Source organism: Aotus nancymaae, unplaced genomic scaffold (assembly GCF_030222135.1).
Source record: "Aotus nancymaae isolate 86718 unplaced genomic scaffold, 86718_ANA_hifiasm-v0.15.2.pri h1tg000007l, whole genome shotgun sequence".
Taxonomy (NCBI): Eukaryota; Metazoa; Chordata; class Mammalia; order Primates; family Aotidae; genus Aotus; species Aotus nancymaae.
Genome location: NW_026988418.1, coordinates 41,939,907 through 41,957,854, shown reverse-complemented (window position 1 = coordinate 41,957,854; position 17,948 = coordinate 41,939,907). Strand labels below are relative to the sequence as shown.

The 17,948-nt window shown below is 37.6% G+C and overlaps 1 protein-coding gene across 3 annotated transcripts in view; it reads left to right on the top strand.

The window, feature by feature from the left end:
- The first annotated feature begins 1,551 nt into the window (after nucleotides 1–1,551).
- The window catches only part of ADGRL4 (adhesion G protein-coupled receptor L4), a 143,526-nt gene continuing 127,129 nt past the window's right edge, over nucleotides 1,552–17,948 (top strand). The window contains exons 1-3 of one of the 3 annotated variants that reach the window (XM_064372544.1): nucleotides 1,552–1,768; nucleotides 14,960–15,074; nucleotides 17,259–17,310. In XM_064372544.1, coding sequence (XP_064228614.1) covers nucleotides 17,274–17,310 — 37 coding nt within the window. In that variant the 5' untranslated portion in view covers nucleotides 1,552–1,768; nucleotides 14,960–15,074; nucleotides 17,259–17,273. The remainder of the gene's footprint in view (nucleotides 1,769–14,959; nucleotides 15,075–17,258; nucleotides 17,311–17,948) is intronic. The other 2 variants (XM_064372540.1, XM_064372543.1) reach the window with 2 other exon arrangements.

The following is a 17,948-nucleotide window of genomic DNA, read 5'->3' as shown; positions in this document are numbered from 1 at the left end:
AAAGAGCGTTTTCGTGACTGATTTTAATATGTTGAAATTAAACTGTATTACTTAAAAGGTGAAGAAGTGAAAAAATGTACAAGTCTCAGAGTACCTCAGGTCAAAGGGAAGAAGGAAGTTAAACCCTAACTTAGAAATTACTTGCCTATTTCACTCACTGGCTTTAGAGTATCATTATCTGTATTCTTGAGTGAGATTTGTAATGAATGAAAGTGTATTATGTAAAGCCTTGTTTCAAAAAGAGATCTTGAAATTTTTTTTGGCCAAATTATAGATCTGATTAGATTGTCACTATATTTACCTCCTAAGATATCCTTGAAATAGTAGAACTAACAGCATTCCACTTCCAAATCTAGCATTCTCTCTCTCTCTCTCCTTCTCTCCACACACACGCACGTGCACGCGCGCACGCGCGCGCGCGCGCGCACACACACACACACACACTGCATTATTATTATGTATTTCATGAAGATGGCTTATCAACCAAACTTCTGACTGGACACAATCTTGCCTAAACAGGAATTTCTCAGTTGGATGGTGAAAGTAAAATACAGATGCTTGTATATTTTGGTGTGCATTTATTTTCATTTATTTAGTTATCATTAGCCCTAAATATTTTTTAAACTGTTGCTCTCTTAAGTAAATTAAGAATCATTTAACTTTTTTGGATTATTTGACTGATATTGTGCAGATACTGATTTTTCTACTTTCTAAGTATCTAGTATATATTTCCCTTCTTTCTATTCAAGCATTTTAGAAATAAATACAAGTCTAGTTCAAAATCTAAATACTTAAAAGCAGATGAATTTTATTAGTTCTATTTTTATTTTCTTTGTTTATTAATAGCTATAAGTGTTTAGAAAATTATTATTTCAAGGCCATGTGTGTTCAAGAAGACCCCTAAAGATAAATGTGTATAATAAATTATTATAAACGCCAAAATTACAAAAGGGAAACCTGATTTTGAGGCAGGAAATAGGGTGTGGACGAAGGGAACCAAAGGCTGTTTCACATGGACTTCACAGAACTAAATTGAAAGGAAAACCCTCACTTTCCACACCTAAGTAACAAAAGAACCAGAGGCTACTCCTTTTACAAACCCCCATTTTTTTCTGCATGACAGATGGGAAATGGTCTGCAATAAATCAGACTGATTGAGGGTCAAATCTTCTCTTGCAACTTTGTAAGTTCACTCCAGCCTCTGAATGGTTGCTGCCCACAAACAATCAGATTGATTGCCTCAAGTCTTTATTTGCACACAAAGTATAACTTTGTAACTTCACCCTAGCTCCTGATTGGTTGCTTCTTGCAACTAATCAGATGTTTGCACCGGAGTGTGACCTTTGTAACTTCCTTTCAGCCTCTAGTTGGCTGTTTTCTGCACTCAATCAGACTGACTGTGGGCTACCACTTCGTTTACATGAGCATGAAGTGACCAATGGGAAACTTCTAGGGGGTGTTTGCACCCAATAAGATTCTGTATTTAGATCCTTGAGCTGCTGCTCGTTCCTGCTCCAAAACTGTAGAGTGTACTTTCATTTTCAACAAATCCCTGCTTTCGTTCTTTTGTTGCTTCATGGTTTCTTTGCTTTGCAGAGTGTTATGTCCATTTTTTTGTTCAAAACGCCAATAAACTGGACAGCTTGCAGTCACGACCCACTACTGGTGACACTTTGGACAGAGGAAAGTCGATTTCTCAATCTTTCATCAGCATTACTGCATGTGAAGAACCTCCTCTACAAGGCTCTTAAGACATGGATTGGAAAAGGTACAGCTCAGAAACTTGGGAGGTAACTTTAAAAAAAAATGAGGTAGTCAATGTAGAATTTGAATACAACATAGATATGCTGTACTAAAAGTATTTTAAGTATTCTGTGAAAGAAGAACGAAGTGCCTCAATCTGTGAGAAATTTGTAAGGATATCAGCTCAGAGAAGAATATCTATAGGTGAGACGTTGGGAGGACAGAAGTTTCCCAAAGCAGAAACCAACCTTATCCCGCCTGAGTTGGAAGGGTGAATACAGCCAGTCAGGATACTTCTATTTTTCTGTTCAGTCATTGCTTTAGGAATGGCTGCACGAAATGATACTGGACAACATTAAAGGAAATATGTAGACAGAAGAGTCCTGGGAAAAGTTTAGGAGAAACCTAAAAATGTGCAAAACTTGGGGAGGTGCTCTAATGGAACACAGTGCAAACTTTACTCAGTGTGTGTGTGTGTGTGTGTGTGTGAGAGAGAGTCTGTTCTCACATTGCTATAAAGACTTACCTACTTGAGACTGGTTAAAAAAAAAAAAAAAAACTTGTAAAAAAAAAGAGAGATTTAATTGACTCACAGTTCCACAGGCTGTACAGGAAGTATGCTGGGAGTCCTCAGGAAACTTACAATCATGACAGAAGGTGAAAGGGAAACAGTCAAGTCTTACATGGCAGGAGAAGGAGAAAGAGACAGAAAAAGGAGGTGCTACACCTTTAAACAACCAGATCTCATAAAAACTCATTCACTAGCACAAGAATAGCAAAGGGGAAGTCTGCCTCCATGATCCAATCACCTCCCACCAGGCCCTTCCTCCAACATTGAGAATTATGATTTGACACAAATACAAACCATATGATTTTGTCCTTGGCACTTCCCAAATATCATGTCTTTTTCACATTGCAAAATATAATTATAACTTTTCAATAGTCCCCAATTCTTACCTCATTCCAGCATTAACTCTGAAGTCTACAATCCAAAGTCTCATCTGAGACAAGGTAAGTCCTTTCCACCTAGGACCCTGTTAAACCAAAGAGTTTGTGACTTCCAAGATACAATGAGGGTATAGCCATTGGGTACATATTCCCTTTCCAAAAAGGAGAAATCAACCAAAACAAGTGTTACAGGCCCCGTGAAAGTTCAAAACTCAACAAGGTAGTCATTAAATCTTAAATCTCCAAAATAACCTCCTTTGACTCCATGTCTCATGTCCAGGTCACACTGATGCAAGAAGTGGTATCCCAAGGTCTTGGGCAGCTTTTCCCCTGTGGCTCTGCATGGCTCAGATCCCAAGCTTGCTCTCAAAGCCTGGCATTGAGTGTTGATAGCTTTTTCAGGCACACAGTGCAAACTCTCACTGGATCTACCATTCTGGGGTCTGGAGGATGCTGAGCCTCTTCTCAAAGCTCCACTAGACAGTGCCCCAGTGGGGACTCTGTGTGTGGGCTCCAATCCCACATTCCCCCTCTGCACTGCCCTTGCAGAGGTTCTCTACGAGGGTTCCATCCCTGCAGCAGACTTATGCCTAGACATCCAGGCATTTTCATACATCCTTTGGACTCTAGGCAGAGGCTCCCAAGCCTAGCTCTTGCCCTTTTCACACCTGTAGGTTTAACACCATATGGAAGCCAGGAAGGCTTATGGCTTGTACCCTCTGTGGCAGTGGTCTGCCATGTATCTGGGGCCCTTTTATCTACTGCAGAAGCTGGAACAGCTGGGATGCAGAGAGCAGTGTCCCAAGGTTGTACAGGGCAGCAGGGGCCTCCGCAGGGCCCATGAAACCATTATTTTTTCCTAGGTCTCTGGGCCTGTGACTGGGGAGGCTGATGTAAAGGTCTCTGAATTGCATTTAAGGCTTTTACCTCATTGTCTTGGCTATTAGCACTTGGCTCCTCTACTGTTTGGCAAATTCCTGCAGCCTACTGGAATTCCTACCCTTGAAAAAGTGTTTTTCTTTTCTACCACATGGCCAGCCTGCAAATTTTCCAAACATTAATCCTCTGGTTTACTTTTAAATATGTTTCAGTTTCAGATCATCTCTTTGCTCACATATAGAAGTTTATGCTGTTAGAAGCAGCCTTACTACATATTGAACACTTCGCTGCTTAAAAACTTTTTCCACTAAATACCCTAAATCATCTCTCTCAAATTCAAAGTTTCATATATCTCTAGGGCAGAAGAACAATGCCTCCAACCTCTTTGCTAATGCATAATAAAAGTGACCTTTGCTTCAGTTTCCAATAAGTTCCTCATCTCCTTCTGAGACCTTCTCAGCCTGGACTTCATTGTCTATATCACTATCAGCATATTGGTCACATCCTTTAACAAGTCTAGGAAGTTCCAAACTTTCCCTCATCTTATCCTCTTCTGAGCTGTCCACAATCTTCCAACCTCTGCCTGTTACCCAGTTTCAAAGTCGCTTCCACATTTACAGGTATCTTTAGTAATACCTCACTCCTAGTGTCTGTATTAGTTTATTCTCGCTTTACTATAAAGAACAACCTGAGACTGGAGAATTTGTAAAGAAAAGAGATTTAATTGACTCACAGTACCACAGCTGTACAGAAAGCATGACTGGGGAGGCCTCAGGAAACTGACAATCATGGCAGAAGGCAAAGAGGAAGCAGACATGTCTTACATGGCTGGAGAAGAAGAAAGAAGGAGGAGTTGCTACATAATTTTAAACAACCAGATCTCATGAAAACACACTTCATATCATGAGAACAGCAATGGGCGGGGTGGGGGGGTACACCTCCATGATCCAATCACCTCTCACCAGGCCCCTCCTCCAACACTAGATATTTAATTCAACATGCAATTCAGACAGGGACACAAATCCAAACCATATCAATATGTATGTATAACTATCCTAGTCACCTCACTATCAACACTATTAAAGTAAGCCAAAAAGTCAAGAGAAAGATTGAACAGGCAGCTCAAAGTGACGACATGTCATCTAATGATCTATTTAGTCATAAAATTTCAACCTAAGTGTGTCACCCTCTTGTGTGTTGATATCAAACTTCAGATATTGGCCAGGTGCAGGGGTTCATGCCTCTAAGGCCAGCACTTTGGGAGGCCAAGGCAAGCAGATCACCTGAGTTCAGGAGTTTGAGACCAGCCTGACCAATATGGTGAAACCCCATCTCTACTAAAAACACAAAACTTAGCTGGCATTGTGGCACTCACCTGTAATTCCAGCTACCAGGGAGGCTGAGACACAAGAATTACCTGAACCTGGGAGGCAGAAGTTGCAGTGAACTGATATTGTATCACTGCATTCCAGCCTGGGTGACAGAGTGAGATTCCATCTCAAAAACCAAACAAAACAACAACGATGACAAAAAAAACCAAAGTGTAGATATTTTTGCAAGGGCTTAGTCTTTATTAGCTAATGTAATAATGTATATATAACGTGAGGCGTTAGATGTAAAGAAGACAATTGTGTTTGGGAGACTGCTGGAAACAGGAGACCTAGCAAAAGGTTCAAATCGAATCAAAGGAAGGATAAAAGTAGAAGTGAAATTAGGATAGGGATTGAATTACTGTTTCCTAATTTTGTCTAGCACTAGGCTCAAACACAATCTGTTAGCTAAAGTCTATTACTTTTCAGAAAGGTAAATATTTTTAATTTAAATTTTCATCTTTTAAAATCAAGTCCATTGTAAACATGGGTCTAGATGGACATATTTCCAAATTAGCATTTGTGGGTTTATTATGAAACGATGACTGAAAATTGCTACCATTATTGAAAATTACTACATGCAAGAATTGTGCTTGATATGCATCATCTCGTTTAATGCTTAAAGCAAAACTGTGAGGCAGATATAGTCTTTATATTCCCTGATAAAAGCAAAACTCAGTTGTCCAGAATCACAGAACTTGCAAGCAGCAAAAGCAAGATTCAAAACCAGGCTTTCTGAATGCAAAGCCTGTGCTTTAGTTGTGGATTATGGCTCCTAGGAAGAAACATGTCAGTAATGAGCCACAGGGTGTGGCATCTCTATACCTTAGAGATAATTATTTTAATGTTTAATTTTTGAGTGTTGAGATAATCTATTGAGGTGTTTGTAATTTTTTACACAATATTAAATTTCCTTGTCAAGAAATGTTGACACTGCTTTTTAACAGACGGAGTGCAGACTAAGTATTTGCAAGGATTAATAATTCATTTACCAAGTACTTGAAACCACTCCTATAACAACTTATGCCTAATTTACTTCCAATTACACACCTGTATAAAAATTAAGATTTTTAGATTTATATTAGGATAGTAATATTAACAACCTCTCTTGAAATTTTATGGCACCCAATGAGTTATTATTCATGAAGTACCTTGTAATTTCTAGTTTAAAGGTGTTTAATTTAAAGAATACATAGATTCTAATAAAAAGGTCAGATGTGAAATTTATTGAACTGAAAGCAAGTTGTTCTTTATGTGTAATTAATCATGAAACTTACATTGACGTGAACCAAAAAACTCTGGCTTATTACAATTCAACCTCAGTAGAACAGCTAAATGAGAGAACAAATTGTCCAAGTAACATCAACCCAAAGAACACAGCAGAAATTAACATAAGCATAAATGTCATAATTGCTATCATTTAATATTTGTTGGCTGCCTGCTGAGTGGATATAACTATGATAAATGCTGTAAGGTCTTTAAAGAGAAGGAGAATACCCTGAGTCAACAGTATAGGAAAAATAAGTTATATAGTTTGATTTTAATAGTTCTAGAATACAAAGCCCCTTTAATTTATAGCAAGAATTATTTACTCACAACTACATTGTTTATAAAATTTGATAAATTATTTGTATTATAAAACATTTGATACAGATGAAAGATTATGTATAAACACACATTTCAAAGCATAATAATAAACCAGATACCACTGTATGTACTATCTAGTCCTCCTGTATCTCTTACTTTTAATCTTTCACCCAGAAGTACCAGTACCCTAAATTTTCTTGTGTATAATTCCCTTGCTTTTTCTAGATTAAGTGGAAGTTTATATTTTGCTATATTCACTTAGCAAAAAATTAATACCTAACAATCAGCAATTATATTTCTAGATGTATAAGCCAAGAGACAATACAAGTGGTTTATAGCAGCTTCGTTTGTACCATTATAAACAAACAAAAACCAAAAAATTAAAAACAACCTCCATGAATATATAGAGAACTAAAAAATAAACTGAAGTATATTCATATAATGTAATATTTTTTCAGTAATGAAAAGATATAAAGAGATAAGTCTTAAAAACAATGAAGAAAAAAAGAAATTACAAAAGATAATCTGAAGTATAATAACATTTTTATAAATCTCAAAAACAAGTAAACTGATTTATTGTTCAGGGATAGATACATCCACATCACCACTTGGTCTTGTCAGGCATCTTACTTGTTACTAGCCTCACATTTTTGTTGTTGCTCTTTTAAACTCTATGGAGATTTCGTTTGGAACTTTATTGAATCTAAGGATCAATTTGTGGAGAAATGACAGGCTTAAACTAAGTATATCTCACCATTCATTTAAGTTTTATTTAATGACTTCTATTATCTTTCATAATATTTTATATGCAAGTCTTTCAATTTTTATTATATATTCTAAGTTACCTATACTTTGTGTTAATGGTATAAGTGGTATTTTTTAACATAGCAAAATGCATTTGACTTTTATATATTAAGGCTGTATCCATCTACTTTGTCAATATTATTTTCAAATAATTCATATATTATATACATATATAATAATATATACATAATAGCAGCTTTGTTTATTCTTTTCAATCCTAATATGTTGTACCTCTTTTTCTTTCTTTTCTTTTTGTTTTTTCTTTTTTTTTTTGAGATGGAGTCTCACCCAGTTACCCAGGCTAGAGTGCAGTGGTGCAATCTCGGTTCATTGCAACATCAACCTCCCAGGATCAAGCAATTCTCCTGTCTCCGCCTCCCCAGTAGTTGGGGTTACAGGGGTGCACCACCACACCTGGCTAGTTTTTGTATTTTGTTTTTTTTGTTTTTTGTTTTTATTGTTGTTTGGCTTTTTTGAGATGGAGTCTCACTGTTGCCGCCAGGGCTGGAGTGCAATGGCATGATTTTGGCTCACTGCAACCTCTGCCTCATGGGTTCTAGCAATTCTCCTGCCTCAGCTTCCCAAGTAGCCGAGATTGCAAGGATGTGCATCCATGCCCAGCTAATTTTTGTATTTTTAGTAGAGACGGAGTTTCACCATGTTGGTCACGCTGGTCTCAAACTCCTGACCTCAGGGGATCCACCCGCCTCGGCCTCCCAAACTGCTGGGATTACAAGTGTGAGCCACTGGGCCTGGCCTAATTTTTGTATTTTTAGTAGAGATGAGGTTTCACTATGTTGGCCAGGCTGGTCTTGAACTCCCAACCTCAAGTGATCCACCCACCTTGGCCTCCCAAAGTGCTGGGATTACAGGCGTGCACCACCACACCCAGCCATACTTCTTTTTCTTACTCTGTTGGCCAGGCTTTCAGTACAATGTTTCAAAGAAGTGAAAGTAAAAGCCATTTTGTCTTTTTCCTGATTTTATTTATTTATTTATTTATTTATCTATCTATCTATCTATCTATCTATCTGTGGATCGATCAAGACAGAGTCTCCCTCTTTCCCCCAGGCTGGAGTGCAGTGGCACAATCTTGGCTCCTTGCAACCTCTGCCTCCTAGATTCAAGCTATTCTTGTGTCTCAGCCTCCTAAATAGCTGGGACTACAGGCATGCGCCACCACACCTGGCTGATTTTTGTGTTTTTAGTAGAGATAAGATTTCACTATGTTGGCCAGTCTGATCTCTAACTCCTGACCTCAGCTGATCCACCCACCTCAGCCTCCCAAAGTGCTGGGATTACTGGCATGAGCCACTGCTCCTAGTCTTGTCTTTTTCCTGATTTTAAGGTGCTATGACTGATGTTTTCCCTTAAGACTGATGGTTTCCATAGATGCTTAAATTTAACACTTTATCATTCTAAAGATATTTTAAAATATCATACTTTTTTAGAAATTAGAAATGAACATTGAGTTTCATCAAATAATTCTTTTCTGTATCTATTAAGGCGATTGGATTATTTTTCCCTTTTAGCCGCTTAGAGTAATAAATTCACTTGAAAGTTTTCTAAAGTTCATAGTTGTCTAAAGTTGAATTACTGAGATAAATTCAAACATTTTTTCTATACATTAATCGATTTTTATTTTCTTACACGCCATGAATTTGACATTTATCGTTTTTTGCTTAGTTTTGATTTCCATGTTGTACAAATCTTACAGACTAGGTTGCTTTTCTTCTCCTTGTTCTCAGTATTCATATACAGTGAATTTTAATGGTATGTTCTTTGAAAATTTGATTAAACTCACATGTAAAATTATCTGGGTTTGAAATTTTGTCTGTGGGAAGACTTTTAAGTAAAATTGTTATAGATCTACTGTAACATAATTTTTAATCAGTCAAGACAAATTATTTTTGTATTAAAATATATCCTTTGGGTAAATATTACAAATTACTGTGAATAAAATGATTGTTAATTCTCTCTTTATTACTTTCTACTGAAAAACCACCTTTCTTGGCAATAACAAAAAGAATTAACACAAAATGCTTATTGAAAGTTCTAATTGCCCAACATATCACTCACAATTTTATAACTATCTTAGAGGCAATAAATTATCATTATTCATTTTAAAGACAAAGAAACTGAGACACAGAAAAGATTGCTCAGCTTATAAGTGACATTGTTGGCCAGACGTGGTGGCTCATGCCTGTAATCCCAACACTTTGTGAGGCCAAGGACGGTGGATCACTTGAAATCAGGAGTTCAAGACCAGCCTGGCCAACATGCCAAAACCCCCATCTCTACTAAAAATACAAAAAATTAGCTGGACATTGTGGTACAAGCCTATAATCCCAGCTACTAGGGAGGCTTGAACCCTGGACGTTTTACATTGCTTGAACCAGGGGGAATCGCTTAAATCCAGGAGGTGGAGGTTGCAGTGAAACAAGATCACATCACTGGACTCCTGCATGGGAAACAGAGTGAGACTCTGTCTCAAAAAAAAAAAAAAGAAAAAGAAGAAGAAGAGAGAGAGAAAGAGAAATAAAAGAAAGAGAGATAAAGAGAGAAAGAAGAAAGAAAGAAGAAAGAAAAAGAAAGAAAGAAAAAGAAGGAAAGAAAGGAAGGAAGGAAAGGAAGGAAAGAAAGAAAGGAAGGAAGGAAGGAGTGGCGTAGTCAAAATTTACATCTAGGATGTTTTGCTTCAGAGCCTGTGTTCACTAGAATTGTCTGTCCACTAGAAGTCCTGTGGTTTCATGTCTTGTCTTCCATCAGAAAAGTTCTCTCTTTTCCTTTTTCCAATTAAAAAAATCAACTACAGTCAGGATGGCAGGGTCTATAGAAACATTTCTCCTATTCTCACCATCTGATTGAAGTGAAATTAGAAGTTCCAAGCATGAAGAGTATTGTATTTATAGAAGATGAATAAGGTTCCAAGCAGACACAGGCATTGGCATGGAAAAAAAAATCCAAATAACAAGAACAATGTTATACTTCAAAGGAATCATCTCCTTTTACTTAAAGATCACCCGTAAGGAGCCCCTGGCAGAGGCCAGACCTCTCTTTGGGTAAGATTTAATTTAAATTTTTTTAAGACATTTTTTATTTATTTTTAAATTTTTTTATTTTTCAAATTTATTTAATTTTTCTTTTTATTTTTTATGTTTTTGAGACAGAGTCTCCCTCTGTGGTCCAGTGCATTGGTGTGATGTCGGCTCACTGCAAACTCTGCCTCCTGGGTCCAAGCAATTCTCTGCCTAAGCCTCCTAGCAGCTGGGATTACAAGTGCCTGCTAATTTTTGTTTGTTTGTTTGTTTGTATTTTTAGTAGAGATGCAATTTGTGTAGAGCTTCGTGTGTAGTAAAAAATTTAACCTGGCCAGTCACAGTGGCTCACACCTGTAATTTCAGCATGTTGGGAGGCCAAGGCAGGTGGATCACGAGGTCAGGACTTCAAGACCAGCCTGGTCAAGATGGTGAAACCCTGTCTCTACTAAAAATACAAAAAAGAAAAAAAAATTAGTGGGTGACTGTAATCCCAGCTACTTGGGAGACTGAAACAGAGAATTGCTTGAACCGGGAGGTGGTGTTTGCAGTGAGCTGAGATCATATCACTGCACTCCAGCCTGGACCATAGAGCAAGACTCCTTCTCAAAAAAAATTTTTTTTAACCTTACCCAAAGAGAAGTCTGGCCTCTGCCATGGGATCCTTAGAGGTAATCCTTAAAACTCTTGGAATGTCCTGCCTGATAAGTGTTTTTTTGTTTTTAACCTGAAGGCCTTGGGCCATATCAAATAGTCAATGCTAACAACGTAATTTATGTTTGGGAGTTTGAGTTACACATTATTAGCTTGACTTCTGGAGAGTCTGGAGAGTGAGGTCAGCCACATTAAAGGCCAACCATGTCTATGAGACTGAACTCCAATAAAACCTCTGGACATCAAGGCTTGAATGAATTTCCTCAGTTGGTAATACTCCGTGGATATTTTCACATTGTTGGTAGGAGGAGTTAACGCTATTTCTCCACTGAATATGGACAACTAGCAGCTTCACATTTGAACTCTCCTGAACTGGTCCTCATGTGTTTCTTCCCTTAACTGATTTTAATCTATATCCTTTCATAGTAATAAACTATAACCATGAGTTTCATAGTTTTCAGTGTGGTCTGTGAATCCCTTTAGTGAATTATCACAACTGAGAGGAGTCATAAGAACCTCTAAATTCTACAGGTGATGTCAGAATGAGGGTGTTCTTGTGGACTCTTCTCCAAATTTGTACTTAGTAATGACACACATTTGTTTGCCTGATGGCCTGCTCTCTTAGAACAGGACTTCTTGGGAAATGCTTTCATTTCTAACACACAAAAAAAATGTGCAGGCAGCCACATTAAGGCAACTCACATGTTCAATATTCTACAATGGATCTAATTCATGCTACTGTATTTGTATATCTGTATATACTGACATATATGTGTGTGTATTTATATATGTGCATATGCATATATAAATATATATATGTGTATTTATATGTGTGTGTATATATATACACATACATGCACATATATATAATTGATTATCTTTCTTTTTAGACTGCTGGCTTCAGAAGGCAATTATCTTGTCTTTCTTACTAGTTTACAGCGTTTTTTTTTTTTGTTTTTTTTTTTTGAGACGGAGTTTCGCTCTTGTTACCCAGGCTGGAGTGCAATGGCGCGATCTCGGCTCACCGCAACCTCCGCCTCCTGGGTTCAGGCAATTCTCCTGCCTCAGCCTCCCGAGTAGCTGGGATTACAGGCACGCGCCACCATGCCCAGCTAATTTTTTGTATTTTTAGTGGAGACGGGGTTTCACCATGTTGACCAGTTACAGCGTTTTTGTTTATTTACCATTCAAAATTGATAGACTTACTGATTGAGTCATTGATTTAATCATTCAGTGAACATTATTGTTTGCTATATGCTAGGCACTGGTCTACACGCTGTGTGTCCCACAGTAAAGAGTTCAAATTAGACATAAGTTTCTGCCCTTATAAATCTTACAATCTATCAGGAAAGATACATATATATAAAATATATATGTAATATATATTAGCTTATATATATAGCATATAATATATACACACACACATATATATGTGCAATGTGTGTGTTTATATACACACACATTGTTGCCAGGAGGAGTTAACACTATTTCTTCACTGAAAATGCACAACTAGAATCTTGATGTGTGAACTCTCCTGAACTGGTCTTTGTGTGTCTCCTCTCTTAACTAATTTTAATCTGTATCCTTTCATAGTAATAAACTATAACCATGAGTTTCAGTTTATGAACTCATATATACAGAATAAATAATAAAACTACATATTTTCTCAGATGGTAGTAAATTCAGTGGAGAAATAAAGAACTTGGAAAAGGAATGACAAATTTAGCCCTATAGTTTTGTTAATAGTGTAGTCAGAAATGGTCCGTTTACAAGGACATTTGAACGGATACCTGAAGTGCAAAAGCCATGTGCCAATGCTAAGCTGGTGACTGAGGTAAACAATGTCATGTGAAAATTAGGGTGGAACTTGAAGTCCTCCAGGAGACCAGCACTTGCACTAGTTCGGGGGTGAGGCAAGCAGAATTATAGAAGGTGAAGTTAGACAGACACGGGTGAGTTCAGGTTATGCAGGGATCTGTGGGTCAGTGGCAGAGCTTTGGCTTTGATTTTGAATGAATGTGAATTGTCATTAGACAGTTTCGACCGGAGCAGTGTCACGATACAATTTACATCTTAAAATGATTACTCTGACTGCTGTGTTGAGCATAGACTATATGAGGACAAAATTGGGAGGAGAAAGTCCAGGTAAGAGACTAATGGGAAAATCCAAGAAAGCAATAATGGTGTCTAGGACCAAGGTCAAAGTGGCGGTGGCAGTAAAAAGTGAAATGATTTTGAATAGATTGTGAAGATAATTCATGAGCTGGGAAGAGTGGCTCGTGCCTGTAATTCTAGCACTTTGGGAGGCTGAGATGGGAGAATCATTGAGTGCAGGGGTTGGAGATCAGCCTGGGCAATATAGTGAGACCCTGTCTCTACAAAAAATACAAACATTAGCTGGGTGTGGTCGTGTGTGCCTGTAGTTCCACCTACTTGGGAAGCCGAGATGGGAGGATCCCTTGAGCCTAGGAAGTAGAGGCTGCAATGAGCTGTGATGGTGCTACCACACTACAGTCTGGGCAACAGAATGATACCATGTCTCAATAACAACAACAAAAAGATGGAGCTCACAGAATTTGCTGATGGTTTAGATTGGGTGTGAGAGAGAAGTCAAGGGTAATTGAAAGGACTGTGTCTCAAATAACAGGACAGAATTGCCTCAGTTTCAGATTTCAGTTCGTTCTTATATTGATATAAAGAAATACCTGAGATTGGGTAATTTATAAAGAAAATAGGTTTAATTGGCTCACGGTTTTGCAGGCTGTATAGGACGTATAGTAGCTTCTGCTTCTGGGGAGGTCTCAGGAAACTTATAATCAGGTGGAAGGCAAAGAAGAAGCAGGCATATCTGACATGGTCGGGGCAGGAGCAAGAGAGAGAGAGGAGAGAGGTTCCATACACTTTGAAACAACCCCAGATCTCATGGGAATGCACTATTGCAATGACAATAGTGGGATGATGTTAAACCATGAGAAGCCACCCCCACGATCCAATCACCTTCCACCAGGCCCCACCTTCAACACTGTGGGTTAAAATTGAACATGAAATTTGAGAGGGGGACGCAAATTCAAACCATATAGGGGATTTTGTTTTGTTTGGAATTTTTTGTTTCATTTTTTTGTTCTGTTTGGAGGAGGAAATAGGGGAGGCGAAGTGGGGAAGCTTAGACCTTTAAATAGCAAAGCCAAGTAACCAGTTCTAGGTTCTAGGAGTACGGTTAAAACATAACAAATATAAACAACAAAGTCATAAGCTTCACAAGGCTCCACCTGTCCTCTTCACCCCGACATTCCTACGACCTTGCACAGTGCCTTGCTCTTAGGTGTTCAATAAATATTCAAAACACGAAGGAATAAAGAACTGATCATTAATATTTAAAATCCTGCCAGGATTTTGCCTCTATAGGAGCTATGCAGCAGGTGTACTTGAGGATAGGGCCTGGAAAATTCCTTATAATGCAACTCCAGATCTGTGCATTTCTGATGTCTACCACTGAGTAACAAGCTTCCTGTAACATATTTGATTTTGAACAGTGATATCCCTGTGAGTGTTACTCAGCAAACAGAAGAGTTAAATTGAACAACATGCTTTAGTGTTATCTATTAAAATACCGCATGATTTTGTGTAAAACAGTAACTCTGGTTTTTCCATAATTGATAGATATTTTTCTGGCAATAATTGGCAAAGACATTCGGCTATGTCTTGAGGCCCCTCCTGAAAAGAGGAAGTTTGTTTTCCTGTTGTTCTGACAGGAAGAGGTGGATCTAGTTCATCAACATGCAGTACCAAATTGTTAGGATGCAAGCTAAAAAGGATAAGTTAGAATATGGCACTCTCTAGAGTCATGTATCTATACAGCGTCGTGTGTGTGCTTATGTGTGTGTGCCCACGTACTGCGTTTGAAATGCTAAACAAACCTCTTGCTATGGGTTGCAGGCAAACCAATTTTAAAATGCTGCTGTGACAGTAGAAACCAGGGCTTTCAGAAGGGATCCAGGCACCACCTCACTGCCACTCACTAGCAAATGACGTCAGACACACTCTATTCTTGGTAAGCCTCAGATATTCATTTCTTTTCTTTTTTCCCCAGCTTTATTGAGGTTTAATTGACAAAAGTGTACATAGTTAAGGTGTATGACATGATGTTTTGATATAAATACACACTGTGAAATAATGAACACAAACAAATTAATTGACACATTTGTCACTTCCCATGGTTACCTTTGTGTCTGTGTGTGGTGAGCACATTTGACTACTCTCTTAGTTAATCTCATGTATACAGTAATGCAGTAATATTAGGTACAGTCACCATGCGGTACCCTCGATCTCCATAATTTGTTCATCCCGCATAACTGAAACATTGTACTCGGACCAGCATCTCCCTGTTTCCCAACTTCTCCATATCCCAGCCTCTGGCAACCACCATTCTACTCTTTGTTTCAATGACTTTGGCTATTTTACATACTACGGTAAGTGAGATCATACAATATTTGTCTCTCTGTACCTGGCTTATTTCACTTAACATAATGTCTTCTAGGTTCATCTATGTCATCACAAATAGCAGGATTTTCTTCTTATTTATGGCTGAATAATATTTCATCACATATGTATATGCCACATTTTCTTTAACTATTCATCTGTCCACAGACACTTAAGTTGTTTCCATATTCAGGTCTTCATTTGAAAAATGGTGAGGCATACTTATTTCATGGAATTATCTCAAAATGTACATACATTTTCATCCACCAAATGCTTTAATCTGGCTGCTTCTGTAGGGCGAAAAAACTCACACTTTTTCTTCCCCTCTACTCTCATACCACAACAACAATCAAGACAGAAGACTTCTGTGGGGTGGGAGTGTGTGTGTGTTTTGTTTCCACAGAGCAGGAAAGCAGTCGGTTCTATTGCAGACACTAGCTGGGTGTTCTCCAATTCAATTTTGTTGCTATCTACCTGGAGATAGCAGAGCCTGCTAACTTCCAGGAAACTCCACATGTTCAGGTGTCTGTCCTCTTGGGCTTCTGTGGAGACTTCATGATTGAAGGATGGATAATTGTCCTTACACATGATTGAACAAAAAGGCTATGATCTGATACTAATGGTCTGAATGGAGAAACCCAGAAGAGCCTGTCTGATTAGATTCTTGGCCTCTCCATGCAGCATCCTTCCTTCAGAATGTGGGGCAGGAGGCAGGAACTCTTCTGAAGTGGGGATCTTATGACCTACAAGGTAGGTCAGAGAATTTCTTTATAACCAGCTCTAGGACACAAAGGCAAGAGAAGATTTCTGCCTTGGAGAGAAAAAGGAGCAGGTGAAAGGAGGTCAGGAGAAGGTCAGAGAGACAGAAAGAGAGACTCTGTTTACCGAGAACTGTTCCTGAGGCCTAAAGCCCCTCAGTATTATAAAAAGGGCCGTGGGAGTTAATGAGCCAGGAACCGTGGACAAAACCATATAATATATATATATATATTATATATATATATATAAAAAATATCACCACACTGTGCATAACAAACTTTTACTATATAGTATTTATTATAAATATCATTATATATATAATATGTATCTTTCTGTTCTTAAAATTATACCCTAATAATCCTCCATGTCATTGAATAGTGTTTATAAGAACGATTTAAGTGTTTACAATACTTACTGTGGTCAGTTTTTCCAGTATTCAGGGCTACTTTTAGGAATCAATACTCTGATACTGTTTTATTAACATTAAGTCAGGCCAGGCCCGGTGGCTCACGCCTGTAATCCTAGCACTTTGGATGCTGAGGCAGGCAGATCACGAGGTCAGGAGGTCTAGACCCTCTGGCTAACACAGTGAAACTCCATCTCTACTAAAAATGCAAAAAATTAGCCGGGTGTGGTGTGGTGGCATGTGCCTGTAGTCCCAGTTACTCGGGAGGCTGAGGCAGGAGAATCGCTTGAACCCAGGAGATGGAGGTTGCAGTGAGCTGAGTTTGCGCCACTGCACTCCAGCCTGGGTGACAGACAGAGACTCTGTCTCTTAAAAAAAAAAAAAAAAAAATTAAGTCATCATGTTGGCATTTTAAAAATCTGAAATCAGCATCATTATTTTATTCAGATAAAATCAATGACTCTATTATATAATTAATGTGAAAAGACAAATCACTCATCTAGCCAGTTCTATGCTACTGAGTCTTAATAGGCAGATATATTGTGATATTGCAAACCTTCCTTTTCAAGAACAATTTTTATTCTATTTCAAAAACATTTCAAAGTAATGGACTATGAAGAAATCAGAATTGAAACTGATAAAGGTAAGTCTGCACTAAAGTTTCATCTATGCATGATAAAATTAAAGGACAAAGCAGGAAAATATGCTTTGTAATGAGACAAAATATATAGTTTGCTATCAATGAGAAGTTTGCAAAATCAGAAAAAAAGCCAAAAATCTTATTTAAAATATCTCAACAAGGTTATCAACTGAGATTTTTATATTCTTTGAAGGTAATTATTTAGATCAAAGTATTTGGAGTTATTTCATAGCCTGTCTTTGCACCATTTTGTTGACTAATATAGAATCAGAAAGGGCTTCTTCAGCTGCAGGTAATGAACAAAAATACACTCATGACTTAACCTTGACAATATAGAGACGTTTTTGAAGATAGTGCTTTTTTTTGAAAAAAGATCAAATATAATTTTGCTTTAAATGTTTCATAATTAAATATATTTTTCACTTGATTTTGTTCCCTGAAAATACTTCATTATGTTTACATTTCAATGAAAAATGTAAATTTATAATTCTATTGCATGTCTTATTATAAATTTATAATTTATTGCGTTTAAAATGTATCATGCATTTATTTTATTTTATTGTATAAATTTAAAACTTTAAAAAAAAAAAGAAGAATAGCATTGATACAGCATTTTGAAATTGGCCAAAAATACCCAATAT